Source organism: Meriones unguiculatus, chromosome 7, assembly GCF_030254825.1.
Source record: "Meriones unguiculatus strain TT.TT164.6M chromosome 7, Bangor_MerUng_6.1, whole genome shotgun sequence".
In the NCBI taxonomy this organism is placed as follows: Eukaryota; Metazoa; Chordata; class Mammalia; order Rodentia; family Muridae; genus Meriones; species Meriones unguiculatus.
In genome coordinates, this window is record NC_083355.1 from 90,279,148 (window position 1) to 90,295,731 (window position 16,584).

At 46.1% G+C, this 16,584-nt stretch overlaps 1 protein-coding gene across 3 annotated transcripts in view; it reads right to left on the minus strand.

Annotated features, from left to right (window-relative positions):
- The window catches only part of Dpf3 (double PHD fingers 3), a 269,339-nt gene that overhangs the window by 42,362 nt on the left and 210,393 nt on the right, over window positions 1-16,584 (minus strand). The window contains exon 9 of one of the 3 annotated variants that reach the window (XM_060387820.1): window positions 12,439-14,130. The exons of the other annotated variants lie outside the window; for them this stretch is intronic. Coding sequence (XP_060243803.1) covers window positions 14,081-14,130 — 50 coding nt within the window. The 3' untranslated portion in view covers window positions 12,439-14,080. Of the gene's footprint in view, window positions 1-12,438; window positions 14,131-16,584 lie in introns of those variants that run through there. 3 annotated transcript variants of the gene reach the window in all.

Genomic DNA, 16,584 nt, shown 5'->3' on the forward strand with positions numbered 1-16,584 from the left:
GGAACTGCAAGACATCTGATTCCAGCATTTGTGCAGGGAATGGTCACAGCCCTCGGCCCAGGACACAGGCCATTGCAATGGCTCTTCCTCTGACAAGAGAGGATCAGTAGCTTTCAGAGGACCATTCTGCTCACCTCCCAAGCCAGACGGAGACTGCACTGAAATCCTGGTTCCCTGCCACACTCCACTGTCCCTGCACACACTCAAGGCTGTCCTTGAGGGGAATGTGAGGCTGCAGAGTACAATTCAGTGTGAGGGAGAACGGCTCCTGGCTGTCTCACAGCTAATCTGGCTAGCAATTGAAGGCCCTCCCATACTTACCCAGACAGAACCCTGTCGAGGCAATGCTCAAACTCTGCCCACATACAATTAAATGTGGAGAACTGCATCCAAAAACACGGTTGCAGATCTGACAGCAGCTCTCCTGTGTCCCCATTTCCTTCTCTGTCGGTTCAGCACTAAGGCCTCTTGTCTGCACCCAGGAGCCAAGGTCAGGGTAGTTCTGACAAGGACAGACTCGACATTGTCTGAAACGGACTATTCTGTAGATGATGAGGCATCTCTAAAGTCAATGGTAGGGTAGACCAATGTGATACTGCAGGTATGTGGGCCCCAGCCTCCCCGCTCTGCACACAGAGACCCTGATTCTAGCCAGACTGGCTTACCACCTGCTTCATCTGGGCAAGACAGAGAGGGAGCTAGGAGCGGTCAGGTCAGAGGGAACCTTCTGCCTTGAAGACATGAGCAGTGTTGGAGGCAAAAGGGATATAAAATGTTATCATCTCTCTCAGCCTCCTTCTAGTGCCAGAGATGTTCAGCAGTGAAGATCCACCGAGGGTCTTAAAAATAAAACTTCCTCCTACTCAAAATGCGAACAAAGTTTGGGGCAGGTGCGCACAATTAGGGTGCCCTAGCTCACCAAGACACACTATCAGAGCCAAGGAGAACTCTGACGACCAGAGTCCAGTCCCTTCTTTAGCCACAGGAGGAAAAGTGGGCTCTCAAAGGTTAAGCACCCTGCAAATATCACGGGGCATGGTGAAAGCAGGCCTGGGGCTCTAACCAGGTCTGCTAAGTCTTTAGACAATGTGGTCTTGGTCCCCAAGAGACAGTGATTAAGGATGAGGTGAGCAGGGACCTAGAATCTCGGCATACTGCTTCAAGGGCTACTCCTGCATGCCATCATAACAAATAAGGGCCCTTGGGAATATTAGTCAGATGGCTGTCTCCTCCCTGACCCTGCCTTCCAGAAGGATGAATACACACAGAAGAGCCAGAGACAAATTGGTCCTGGGTACTATCTGCTCGGCAGCCAGTTCTCTATTTTCCTGCCTCCTAAGAGGAAGAATTTTCCAGAAGGAATACCTCAAAAGTACTTTACTCTTCTTTTGGGGCACCAGAAGCAAGATAGGAAGTTGAATGTATTAAAGAGATACATAGATAGATAGATAGATAGATAGATAGATAGATAGATAGAGAGATAGAGAGATAGAGAGATAGAATATAATATGGCCTTTTGAGAGAGGGTTTCTCTGTGTAGCCCTGACTGTCCTGGAACTCTCTCTTTCTGTAGACCAGGCTGGTCTCAAACTCATAGAGATCCACCTGCCTCTGCCTCCCTAGTGCTGGGATTAAAGGCCTGCGCCACCACCGCCCAGCTAAAGATCATAATTTTTTAATGACACATTCTTGCCAAAATGGCACCCTAGAATTCTCAAAAGTCAGCTGACTAAATACCATGTTGAATCCATTAATTACAAGGATGGAGACTGAGCTGTATTTGAAGGAGCTAGCCAAATGATGACTGTGACGCAAAATGAGGTAATGAGAGGCAACAAAATTGGGGACAGAGACAGCATCTTGCCTGGGAGTGAGAAGGCACCTGGGCCCAAAGCTTCGGGAACCTGGTCAGGGAAGTTTGCTCTTTGCAACTAAGCAGTTTTGCTCTTTTCTAAGTAACCAAGGTTCACTTAAATACTTGGCTTAAGCCCCAGGGCTCACCAACCAATCAACGGTCAAAAGGATGGAGGTTTCTACCAGAGGCCAGAAAAAGTCCTGTTCCTATAGGAAGAGTAAATTCCCAGACGAAGGTGGGTGAAATAACTAGAAAAACAACAGGAGCTCAGAGGCCTTGGCTCAGGATGGGGAGAAGGCCCAGGAAGGTACCAGTCTCTGGAACAATAGCAAAAAAGCCAGAAGAAACACAGTATTTGAAAACTTACCTAATCTTGGGCAATTTCCTTTTCTCAATCTCAGCTCCCTTGCTGTGAAGTTGGATCACCTCTTACCTCAGAAGATCACTGAAGAAGGCAGTGATGGCAGAGATTGGGATGATGTGGGTGTGGCTGGTGCAGTGAGCCTGGCTCCTTTCTCCACCTTTGATTACAGGGCAAGCACCCCCCAACCCCCAAGAGGCAAGCAACCTGTTTCCCAGTGAGCCCAGGAGGAGGCAGGAGAATGGTCTAAAAAGGTTTTCAAGGGTCACAGAGAGGATCAGATGTCATGGTGTGGTATGCACACTCATTGGCAGCCCCTCTTTAATGTTCCTCTTCCTGCCTGGGGAGCCCTAGGTTTTTCTTTCCCTGAACGAGGCATGCAGGAGAAATGAGTTGTGATTATCACAGCAGACAGAACAGAAGGGCCAGGGGAACAGGGAGAGCAGTGATCTGCAGTTTCCTGGAATTCCTGGGCAAAGCGGGAAGGGCTCTTGTTCCCTCTGTCAATCAATAATCATAGACTTGCTTCTTTAAAGTCATCCTCTAGCCTCAGCAGAGCACAGTCACCCCTTAGGCTTCTTGAGATATACAAAATACAACCATCAGAGGTAGGCAGGACCCAAGGTGGTTTGGGCAATGCGCGCTGTCATTTGAAGGCAGTGAGTAGGTAAGACAGCCAATTGCATGGAACAGACACAGAACATTAGCCACCATGATGAGCACACAGTCAGCAGTGGGCCCTGGAATGCAGGCTGTAATTCATCAACATGGGCATCATGGTCTGAAGGCAGGTGAAGGCAGGAGGGCATGCCCAAGGGTTTAATGGGGTCTATACCGTCAGATCCCATGGAGCTGGAGTTATAAGTGGCTGAGAGATGCCCCACATGTATGTCAGGAACCAAACTTGGGCCCTATGCAAGGGCAGAAAGGCAAGAAGGAAGAGGGTCCAATCTGAAGGCCTGTATCCAATTAGTATTCCCTTCCTTAGAGGGATGGTGGCTGTTACCATACTGTAGATTCATGCCAGACTCTCTGAGCCTGGTTCTCTGCTCCTTTTGCTCCTGTTATCTATTGCATAAGCCAAGACCATTGTCACTGAACATTCTAGGCAGGTAACATGCAAAGGCGAGTGGATTGATACGAACAACAGAGAAGCCTCACAGAGTCTGGACCAGCCCCACCCATCTGCATGGCTTTGGCTGGGCCCCTTAGCCCTTCTAGGTGTCCATCTATTTATTCATCTGCTAGGTGGGACAATGACTTCTGACTCCCAGGAAGAGTACATTGAGAGTAAATTGGTAATGATTCAGCATGGCAGAAAGCGCCAGCCCCTTTCAGCTACCATGGAGAAGGGACCCACATTCTTTGCACTCACAATCCATGCTTCTCACACATGGATATGCCTCTTTCAGCTTCAGGGCCTAGTAGGAAGGAAGGCATCAGTGAAGAGAAGTGAGGAGAGAAGGAACAAGGTGTTAAGATTGGAAGACTCATGGGATGGGGCAGGTAAGAGTTTGTGCAGCAGCCAGGTGCAGTGGTGGCCCAGGCCCGTAATCCCAGCACTCACGGAGGCAGAGGCAGGAGGAGTTCAAGGTTAGCCTGGTCTACAAAGTGAATCCAAGACAGCCAAGGCTACACAGAGGAACCCTGTCTTGAAACACAACAACAATAATCAAAGCCGAAAGCAGAGCCTGCTCTACAATGTTCCGGGAAGAATTAAAGAAAGAGAGAGAGAGAGAGTTTGTGCTGCTCTTGCAAAGGACCTGGGTTTGGTTCCCAGCACCCATGTGGGGCATTTCACAACCACCTATAACTCCAGTTCTGTGGGATCTAACAGGCTCTTCTTGCCTCAATGGTCACCTGGATTCAACTGCACACACCCATTCATCAACACACATAAATAAAATATATTAAGGGGCTGGAGAGATGGTATAGCGGTTAAGAGCACTGGCTGCTCTTCCAGAGGTCCTGAGTTCAGTTCCCAGAACCTATCATGGTGACACACAACCATCAATAATGGAGTCTGAGGCCCTTTTCTGTCATGCAGGCAGACATGCAAATAGAGAACTTTTATACACAAATATATAAATCTTTTTAAAAAATGAAATAAATCTTGAAACAGGGATTACAGGCTGGGGAGATGGCTGAGAGGTTAGGAGCACTGGCTGCTCTTCCAGAGGTCCTGAGTTCAATTCCCAGCAACCACATGGTGGCTCACAACCATCTAAGATGGGATCTGGTGCCTTGTTCTGACATGCAGGTGTACATGCAGACAGAACATTGTATACATAATAAATAAATAAATCTTTAAAAAAAAAAAACAGGGGTTACAAGCTCAACTTCTCATTCCCTCTAAGAGGTAAGTCAACTGGGCTATGTAGACAATGGAGCCTTAAGATGCTCCTACAGCCAACAATGGGCATGGCCAGCTTCCATGCCGTTTCCTCCCTTCTTCACTTTATCCCCAGCAACCGACCAATCCACCTAAAGGATCAAGCACATTTGGTTCCATTTTGACCAGAGCCATCACAGATTTAGCTCACAAGTGGCCTCCCTCACCTTCCTCCTGAGTGCACTTCAAAGCAGTCAGTGGTGAAAGAACAATCCTTGGCGTGGAATCATCAGCCTCCATGTTTAACACTCAGAGGCTGCACACAGAACCACTTTGACGTCACCTAGGAGCTGGGAGACACTGAGAGTCTATTTCAAGTCATCTAGAAGGAGGTATGATCACTGCTTTGCCCATGAGGACTAGGGAACCTACCATCTATCACAACAAGACAGGCTGTGAGGTGGGGAGAGTGGATGAACCCGAATCTCTTGACAAGTCTCAGCTGCACTCATAGCCATGCTGAACACCACATAGACCCTGCTTATGAGCTCCTGCAATTCTCAGTTCTTGTAGATCAAACCTCCCCTTGATGCCAGTGTTGACAGCATAGCCAAGACCTGCCTTCTCTTGCAGCCAGGTCCCTCTCTGCTCTAGCTCCACCCAGCTTCCCCCCGCCCCATGCCTACTCCCACATCTCACTGTCTGCCCAGCCACTGCCCACTGTTGCTTTCAGTGGCCTGTCTTTTCTCTGTCCACATCAACTCCACTCATCCTTCTCTGAAGACTTGCTCCCACATCAGCCAGCACTGGTAACTCTCATTGCCCAGCCTGCCTAACATCTGTAGTTTGCAGCAGCTTGGCACTTAATTATGCATGGTCTTGTCTTGAATAAATATGTTAGCCACCTGTCTCTTCCCCACAAAAACAAAAGATATCTGACACACTGAAGAACATTTTAGAGGCATAGAAGACCAAAAAAAAAAAAAAAAAAAAGCCTTGTGCTCACTACAGCAGCACATATTCTGAAAAAGAAAAACAAAACAAAACAAAACAGAAAACCTGAAAACCTTGACTAGAAAACTCAGCCCTTTCCAGCTATCGCTATCACTTTGTCACCTCAATCCCATTGAATCTCAGACCCCATCGCTATAAAATGGAATTAGTAACCTAAATCCCAAGTGCTATCATATAACTTTAACTAGCGACTGCCTAGGAAAAGCCTAAACACGGCCACTCCCATGAGCCCACTGAAAGCACCCTCCTTTGCTTCTCTTTATGCTTCAAGAACCTCACACCTTATTGCAAGACAGAAGGCATTCAATCAATTATTGATTAATTGATTTGTAGCATAAAGCAAACCGATAACATGAGGATTATTGCAGAAAGTAACAATGGTATGAGCATATTATTTTTTCATTGTGGACATAAAGTTGATATTTATGAAGGTAGAAACAGCCTTACCCAAAGAGGTGTTCAAGATTACAAACTGCCAGTGTCTCCAAATCCACAACCCAGCCAAACAGATGCCAGAGCCCAAACATCACAATGGTTTCTCGCTTACTCTCTCACACCAGCTCTCAGAGGCCCAGCCTTGTCAGAGTCACAGTCCACAGAAAGTTCACACACGGAACACAGCCCAATGGTTGCTTCTTTAAAATGAACACATAGCAGAATTGGGTTTTTAAAATGCTGTCTTCTACTTTCGACCTGACCAGGTTGGGGAGAAGGTTAGGAGACAACTGTGAATGTCAGTGAGATCACCCCATCTGTCAGCAACCGTGTGGTTCATCCACAGGGGTGATGTTGGAGGTTGTGAAGCCCATGGAGCCGAGAGCTGGTCCCCCCTTCAAGACGGGCTCTCCACAGCACCATTTACCTGGTGGCCTCTTGGGCTGACTGATTGTTCTTTGTCACATCTATGGCATAATTCTGGAGGAAACTGTCTCTTCCCACAGCATTCATACTCCCCCTGGGGCCTTGCACCACCAGATCAGGACACTGCCTCAGTGCAAACAGAGCGCACTCGGAAGTAGAATGTCCTGAACTCTAATACACATTCTTGGAACCAGTCTTGCCCGCGTTAGCCCTCAGGAGGTCATCTCTCCCGTGCCCCTAATCCCACACAGGAAAAGATCTTGGCAAGTCCACCTTAGCCTCCAAAGACATAACTTGGTTCTCAGTGTCAAAGAGTTTGTCCATTTGTTCTCAGTCCGCCAAGGCACTTCTCCTGCCCTGACAAGAAACAAATAACTGGTCGGTGTCTTTTTTTTTTCTCAATGATACGCTGACGTTATTAAGTGACCGCTAACACTGTCTTCCAAGTTACACAACCTCTACTCCAATGCTAAACTGTTCCTTTAAGGGCGTAACCTGTTTTTGTGACATGCTGCTAACAATCTTTCCTGCAATTTGAGTTTTATTTATTTATTTATTTATTCGTCTTTTTCCATTTCATCTGTACAGGTTATGATCACTACTGATACCAGTATTTATATAGCCTAAGAATGGCTTCTCAGCCCTTACTCATCATTCCCAAACTAAGCTGCTATCATGCACTCAGAGATAACACAGTCTTCATTGGCTAGGGTTCTGCTAAGACCATCTCGGTCTATCCTAGGCAGGATTAGCCTTGCCAGATGATGACTAATAGTAACAGAGTCAAACCCGGCATGGTGGTGGACTCTTATAATCCCAGAACTTGGGAGAGGGTGTGAAGGTCAGTGATAGGACTCTTACCTAATACCCCTGAGACTTCAAGTTTGAGCCCAACATTACCAAAACAAACCCCAAAACAAAAATGTAACATACCAGCACACTCAGGAGGCAGCGTCATGAGGATCAATAACTTGAAGCCAGCCTGGAATACACAGTGAGACCCTGTCTCTTATCTTCAGTACTAAAGCATAAAATAATAATAATAATAATAATAATAACAACATAGCCAACATAATTGAATCGATCGGGTCAATGATAAACCACATATAACCAGTGCCAATAACTCTCAAAAGTATTTCCTAGTGTAGTGTAGGGGAGATCATGCTCCTCACACGACGCCTTACTGACGTCAATCTCCTGTCTCCTATCCTGAAAACTGACTTCTCGGTGATGTGAACAGAGGGCGAAGCTGGAAACAAGAGCAGACTCGAAAGCTCACGGATTCCAACTACTTTCCCCTTTCAGGAAACTCTCAAAACCTCACAATAAGCCTCGCTAAAAGGTACTCTGGGATCTGAAAGGGTACCTGATTCTCTTAAGACATTTCATTGAGTATCTCCCAGCCACAGCTAAAAACAAAACAAACAAACAAACAAAAAAAAAAACCCTCTTCAACAATTTTTGGCATGGCAGCTGCCTCCTGGCATCCCTAGCTCCCAGCCTCCTCTTCAGGAGCATCCCATATTCAACAAGCAAGACAGTTTCCGTTCAGCAGAAAGTCTCATGTTAGCACTCTTCTCTACTAACAAATATGGGGAAATCTTTACTTATGGATTGTCTTGGGAAATGGAATAAAATATTATGGGATGTGTTGTGATCCTGAACAAAAACCACAAGCATCTGAGATCTTGGGAAGAAACCTGTCTCAGAAATCTCAACATCTCATACAGAACGGGTTTTGGAGATCATAACCAAGTAGTCATCAAATGATACCAACAAGAGCCCATCTCTTTACCTTCAACAACTCCATACTTTTCCCAGTGAATGTCCCTTATCATGTATCTCCTGCAGACCAAACTCAGGCATCTCTGTTCACGTCGACACAAGAGCTACTCGCCATTTTTCATTCTTAAAAACAACACATGCTACTAGGGATGAGGAGTATGCGTCAATGCGTTCTCGGGGAGTTACTGTCAGGTAGGGTTTGATAAACACGTTCTGTTGTGGTCTGCACTCACCACTGGGAGCTTCTGAAGAACTGTAGGGGGACCTCCTGCCTCTGAAAACCCTTCCTACTGAGGCTTTAAAAGTCTCTGTTACTAATAGTGAAATGACCCTCTGCCCTTCCCCTGGGGACATGGAACTTTTCTCTGGATCCTAAGGCTTAAAAGAAGACCCAACTGTTAGCATCACTGCCCCCGATTAAATGTCTGATCTTCTCTGCCTCAAGGATCATCAAAACTGTGCCCCATGAACCAGCTGCCCATTTTTTTGCAAAGGCTTTTTGGAGACACAGCCACGCCCATTCATGTAGACATTGTGCATAACCTGAGCGGGGCAGCTCCAGCCGATGCCTGACCTACAAAACCTAAGCTATTTGTTATCTAGGCCTTTACAGGAAGAACGCGCGAGTGTCCGCTATAAACAGGGAAATAAAGTGCTTGTTCAGAATCACCTCTTCCCAGCAAGACGTCATGAAAGACCGCTCATCCAAGTAGGTAGTGTTTGCAAATTCAAGAGTTGATCCAGCTCTCTTACAAGTACCCTCTACAATGGACACACATAAGATCTAAAGTAGTTAAGAGACAAAGAATTTAAACAACGAAGATTCTGGAAGAATCTGTATCTATGGATCTATTTACACACACACACACACACACACTCTTCAGGGAGGAGGCAGTTGGGGATAAAACTTGAATTCGGTTCCAGTCACACAAAATGACATGGCGGTCTTAGAAAAAAGGGAATGTGACATGATGGGCGACTCATTGGTCAGCAATAATAACGCACCATGAAAACATCTGTAAACTGCACACTCTTACCCAGGGTTTTACAGAGAGGATCTTGGCTGGACAGGCAGAGAAAAGGGACCAGATGGTGAAGTATTTTCTGCTGAAAACATACCCCAAATCCCTGATGTGCTGAATGAGGATGACATGGCTCTACCCAGAGACCACCCAAGCGTCCTTTCCCACCACGTAACAACTCTAAGACAGATACACTACCTGCATCCCTGAGCTATCATGCAAATCTGCTGTTCTCAAGGGTTTTGGACAAGGCTTCCACCTCACCTAGACCTCTAAGTCCAAAACCATCAAAATACCTTCTACTGTATATGTCCTGTATATGATCACACTTAGTTTAGGCCACACCAAGTTGATCTTCAGTATTTTTTAATCTACCAAATGTTTTAAATGAAGAGATCTCACCAAAATATTTACGTCTTACTTCTCTTGAAAAGCCAGAAGATGGCCGGGCAGATGACTCAGTTGATAAAGTGCTTGCTGTGCTATCTAAAAGCTGGACATAGCAGCATACACCTGTAATCCCAGTGCTGAAGATGTAAAGACAGGAGGATCCCCGGGGCTTTCTGGGCAGCCAGTGAGCTCCAGATTCACTGAGAGACCTTGTCTCAAAACAAAGTGGAGAAGCTATTGAGGAAGACACCAAATATTGACCTTTGTCCTACACACACACACAAACACCACCACCACCACCATCACCATCACCCCAAACACACACACACACACACCCCTATCCCCCAGTCCCCTCACATACCACACACACATACACCTCCTCCTGCCCCCCCACATACTTCACACACAAGCATGCATACCCTCCACAGATATACACACATGCTTCCATGCATTCATACCCCACACACACACACACGCACACACGCACGAGCACACCCACACTTCCCCCTGCATCCTTCACACACACTTACACAGTTAGAAAACCTGAGAACCCTCAACATTCTTTCCCCTACCACCTTTTGAACTAAGTAGCAGCTTCCCTGTGCAGACAGAGCTGCCCTCTGGCACTACGCACTCTTGTTGTCCCTGTGACCTGAGGCTGAGCACTAAGATGTGCTCCCCTTCTCCTTACACTGCTCTTTCCCTCATGCCTCACCCTCGGCTTCCTGTGGTTACCTGCTCTGCAGCCATCTGAACTTCAACTCTCATTCTGACCCCTCACAGCAAGTGCTGTGCGTGGACTTCAATGCAAGTCCTTTTCAGTGAAAGCGATTTCCCCCTTTTTCCCATTCTCAGGCTTGCATAGACATCTTCCTCCTTCTTCTTGTCAGTGAACATCTCATGGACACAAAGCACTTGCATCCCTGGCCAACAAGTCACCATCAGATGCTTGAAAATGACAGCCACTGCCTGCATGACTTGCCATTGAAAGCACAGGAATAGCCTGAGAATCTTCCATCCCTGGCCATTTACACGGACCGATACTACAACTCCAAGCACTACCGTGACAGTAAACCCTCAGTCATAAAGACACACCCACTAGGAAGAGAATGTCTATCTGACTCAAGGTACCCTTTTTCTAGAATGCAAACTAGAGAAAAGGTTTCCACTGTAACCAGTCCTCTCCAGAAGACATTTGACCTCTCAGGTTGTCTAGGACTCCACTTGGGCGAGTGTATGAGAAACGTGTGATGCCTGCTTTGTACTCCAAGTGCTGATGGACAGATGAATGGACAGACATCATGTGCTTTATACATACATTCAACGCCCCCCCCAAAGAGGAAATGTCATCACATGCCCTAGCACACACTATCCTTGAAGATAATATGCAAAATGAAGTAAGTCAGTGGCCAAAGGACAAATATTGCATGAGTCCATTTTTTGTGAGATGTGTGAGGTAGTCAGATTCACAGAGTCACAGAAGAGAATGATGGCACTACGCATTCTTGTTGTTCCTTTGACCGGGGGCTGGGAAGGAGAGAGGGAGTGTTGGTGTTTAAAGGGAGAGTTTCAGTTGGAGAAGAAATGGTTCTAGGGATGGGGCAGAGGTGGTTCCTCCATGACATGAATGTTCTTTTGCCATAGAACTGTACACTTAGTGGTTAAAGTAGTGGGCTTTATCTTCTGAATGTGCCACCACAGTGTAAGTGAGAAGGGGCTAGGAAGATGACTCAGTTGAGAAGTGTTTGGCCACGCAAGCAAAAGAACCCAAGCTCAGATCCTGGCATGCACGTGACAAGCCAGGAGTGACAGCTGCATATCCATAACTCTCCTGCTGGTGGGGAGGATGGAACAGAAACAGCCAGATCCCTAGAGCTCAAATTTGTCAAGATCTGGGTTCAGTGAGTGGCCATGTCTCCAAAAATAAGGTAGAAATGATAGAGGAAAAAATATAACACCAACCAGCTTCTGCCCTACACACAAATGCATGCATACATGTATGCACACGTGTACACACATACACACACACACACATAAAAATAAAATGCAAAAGTCAAAAGGGGAGATGGTGGTGTTACGGTAACACATTATGGGCGGGAAACAACCTCCTTTTTGGTACTTAAAAAAACGTTAAGAAGTTCAAAATGGAAGTTCCAAGTGACCTTCCTTCTAAAAGAAGGTAAAAAGCCAGTGGCAAGGGCACTGAAATGTCACACTCCAGCTCCACCCAGCCCCACAGGGATGCTCAGAGGAAAACACCTAACTTGACAGGCTGACCTAGATGAACCTTCAGACAGCACCCATCTTCACCTTTAGGAAAGCTCTACCCGGGGAGTCCACCTTACAGCTTGCACAGCTGCCGGCTGGGGGAAACCAAACCCAGCAACAGTACCTTTCAGGCAATTAAAAAAAAACAAAAAACAAAAAACGGTAACCTCAAGTCTTCCAAGCACACGCTCAACCTCTCATATTTGTGCAAAACTTCTTGGCAGGGGTACAGTAGCAACATTGAATGGATCCCCAGCACTTTCCACAAGTCTCCGTTGACTATGGAAGGGATGACGAACAGTGGTGGGGGAGGGGCTGGGGGAACAACGACTCTGAAACAGATAGTAGCATCAACACCAGGTACTGCTTACTTTTGATGCCCCTACCTGGCATTCCAGCCAGGGGTAACTGCTGCCCCAGAAGGCACGTCGAAACAGAACAAATCTTGGGAATGCAAGGGAGGTGAGTCCTTGCAGGAGTTCATGGTTGTAAGTCAGCCCTGCAGGATGAGGTTGATAAGCAAATCTTACAGATGTTGTAAGACCATTGGAAAAAACAGTCTTTTATTTGACAGAAACTTACACAGACTTCACACAAACCCTCCATTATTGCAGAGCTTTATCACAATTCTACATTTATTATAACTCATGAGTATGGTTTGGAAAGAAATTATTATTATTGACATTTTTAACAAGGAATATTTTTCTATCAGAAAAATGATAGAAAGACACTCTTGGTGATGTCCCCCTTCTTTGAGTGGAGAATCTGAAGGGTCTAATGGAAAGTCTGCCTACCCTTCCCTTTCAATGGCAGGTGAGATTTGTTCTCAGGCTGGGACCTATCAGTAATACTGTGGCTCAAGGATCTTTGCTGATGAGACCATCCAGCCTTAAATTGTATCTGTGTCATCCATGACTCTGCTCTGGATATGTAAAAGACAAGCTAAGTGGAAACAAGAGGTAGAACCCAGCGGCCCAGTCAGTCAGCTGACCTCCTGGGTGAAGTCAAACAAACAATGCCGAATTCCACCTCGTAGGCCTTAATGGCCACAAAGGGCACCCAGACTACACTTGCATCCCCATTTCTCTCCGCAAGTGACTTGAGTTCAAGTTTCTATTCGTTAAGCCAACTTCCTAATCTTCAGAGCAACTCTAGGCTCCCGGGCCCCTGAAGTCCACTCAGGAGACCTCCGCTGGCCAACTCCTTTTAGAAACTGCCAGCTGACTGAGCCCGTGTCACTGCTTACTCCTGGCTGGGTTTTTTTTTTTTATGTGTTTGTTTGTTTTCATTGAATTATTTTAAACAAAACCATTTGTGTTTGGATCTGTTGAAGTTTGCAGCAATGCACTCAGTCAATGGGTAGACTTCCTTCCGGAAGCAAGCCTCATGAGAGGAGATGGACAGGCTACAGCTTTAAGTTCAGATCAACGGGGGTTCATCTGAGTGGGGGGGATAGCTGGGAAGGGGACACACTGCTGGTTTGGGGCTAATTTATTTCAGTCAAATCCTAACACGTAATTACTTAATGTCAATAATACTTTCCAGTGGACTTTGGAAGAACTGGCCAATCCTCACTTACCACATCCAACTCACAGAAATAAAAACATCCCTAAAGCACATACACAAATGGCTTTCTTAAAAGCCTGAGAGAGCAGAGTTGATCTTTATTTCCGTATTAGAAACGTGGGGTACTTTTCCTTGGAGTCAATATGACGCCTTTATTTTACAGTAAGCACTCTTTTGATTTCAGGTCTTCACAAAATTGCCTTTTTTTTCTCTCTCTCTCCTTTGAAGTAGAAGGTACTTTAAACAAAAATACTGTGCAGTGTCAGCACTTTTTTCTTTTAAATATTGAAATAAATAAAATAGTTTGCTTTTATTTTTGTCTTTGTCAGTTTGTTATTTCTACTGCAGGGCAAACTCCAGTCTGAGCTGTGTACATTCTCATAGGAATTCCAGGTAAAGGCAGTGAAGAATTTCAAAAGGGGGAAAAAAAAAGATAAAATCTTCTTATTGCACAAACTTGAGCCATTCCCAAAACTTGGCTGAGCTGAGCTGAGAGACACTGGAGGATTTTCTATCCAATCCCTGCCGGCTCCAGCATTAGCTGACATCCACGCTCAGGAAGGGCTGGGCAGGAGAGGAGGAGGAAGGGGAGGTCAGGCTCATCATCTGGATTCTCTTCATCTTCTTCAGGAATGGCTTGCTTGAAGGATGCGCAGTTCCTGGGTCACGGAGTGAGCTGCAGAGGAAAAGGCAACAAGAGATAAAAAAAACAACAGCACGGAACAGCTCCCCAAGAAAGAAAGATTAAAATGAGGGATGAGGACAGGGGACGAAAATGGAATGACTTGAAAATAAAAGAAAACCATTAATTAATGATGGAGCTGAAGCCACAGCTTTGGGTAATGAAAACCAGGCCTGGCTCCCTGGTGCCTCAGACATCAGCAATGTGAAATCAGCCGGCAACAGGGCAGGGTAACCACTGAATGCCCAGAGAGCACAGAAGAGAAAACCCGGTGTACACAAAGGGGGGGGGGAGAAGATTTCTACTTGGAAACCAAACAAACCAAATATTTTTGAAGTGAAAACATTCCAGAAAAAACCCTTATGAGATCATGTCTTCCAATCACCTATGTGAGGTATAAGAACGGACGCTATCCCATCTGGCCCATGACCAAAAAGAACACAACTTCATACACACAAACATCTTCACCTCCGAGCCTGGCCAAGTGATAAAAAGTGTCAGAATGACTCAGAGAGGAACCAAACGGCAGAGTGCGTTCTAGCCCTCTGCTAGCCCAGAGAGGTCAGGGGTCAGCTCTGGATACTGGCGGCACTTCAAAACGGGTAGGAGGGCTGCCAAACTCTAAGTTTTTGCTTCTGGCTGAAGTGGAGCCTACAACGTTATTTTTGGTCTTTAGCATTAGGTGGTCAATAGGAGCAACGCTTGCATTCCCCCCTCAGAAGCAATTTGTGAGAACAGAGACGGAACTCCAATGGAGAGAGCCCATATGGCTCTGAGCTCCGCAGGGAGGGCAGAATCAAGGCAGAAGGAGCCTAAATGGAAAATGACCAAGGAAGAAAGAATGAAGTTTAAAACCAAACGTCTCCGCCTACTCCAAGTTCAAACTTCCACTTCCTCCAAGTTCAACCCCTCCGTCTGCCACTTCTGGTCAACCCAAGACATCATTCCCCGGCCAGGTGCACTGGCCATGAAGAAACCCATTTAAAAAAAAAAAAAAATGGACTCTATACATCGATTTTTGTTTTCAAAGGAGGACTGAAAAAGTCCCCATTTCCAGGCCCACCAAGTCTTCCATGCACATCTGTCCCTGTTCCTCTCAGCCACTTGAGAGGAACCAGTCCACACAGCTGCACTTCTCTGAGCTGCTGGTTTGATGCCCCTTGACTAGCTACTCTCTCCTTTCCTGTTCTCCAACTCAACCAGCGCCACATGACTCCGGCCTTTCACTTGAAACATAAGCCCGGGTGACCTTTCTTCTGACTTTCCCCAGGTTGCCTGCCATTTGTCTGCTGGTTGGACAGTCATGATTTTGTCCCCTGAAAATCTTTTTTTGTACCTCTTCCAATGCTCCTGACCCCTGTGGACAGATGGCTCCTGTCACTTTGTCAGAGTTACCATAAACAGGCTATTTCAGCTTCTACAAATTTCTATCTTTCATCCATCCACCAACACTACACACCTACATACACCAACACCACACACACACACACACACACACACACACACACAACTTCTTTTGTTCCATTTAATCCACCTAGAAATAGCTAGTTAGTTTTTGGGTTTGCACTCTTGACATATGTTTTTCTCCCAACTATTTTGGCTAAGACAACTGCAGGCCACGGAAAATGACTCACTATTAGCTTGTCATCTTTCTCCACATTGACAGCTCTCCAGCACCTTCAGCCTTCATATCCTCAATTTTCTCTCCTTTATCCCTCTCTACCCCTTCACTGTCCTTCAACTCTCATCTTCTCCCTCCACCTTGACTAATGGACGCTGCTTCCAATGACAGCTTTCCCCCTTTCCGTCAGAAATATTGCTCAAGCATCCAATGTGTACCGAATGAGAGTTTAGAGTATTTCCACTCATCAGCTCGGAAGCATTGCTAAGTTCTCTCTTTATCTTAATAAACAATTATGATGTGGTGGTAGGGGGTGTTATCCAATGGGAATGTCGCCCTTTTCTCAGGAACACACACACCATCATTGGAGGACAAAGATGACCACTAAGAAGAATCTACTATGGCGCAGCCTTTGAACGTGCTTTCATGCTATTTTTGTCATTCTGTATGGATCTAGTTGTGATTCCCGGCTTTGCTTTTGATTCAGCTCTACCTCCATTCCCTCTAACGGCAAACCCGGAGCTTAAAGAACAGCCAGCTGTCCATTTGACGCTCGTTGCTCTGGAAGGCTCCCTCTAAGAAAATCTCCCTGGCTACTGAGAGCCACAGCAGAAGACATCGTGAACCGCCCTGTGACTGCCCTTACGTATTGAGTATTGGTGATTATCTGGTCTTAATCTCCCTGACTACAAGCGATTCCAGTGGCCCCACTTTAACTGCGTCTCGGCTTTACAGGGCTGAGCGTCCAAGTGCATACTTCATCACATGTTCCTCAGTTTCCCATTGCCAAATGAAGAAAGGCATAGCTGATTAGAAGCGCTATCATC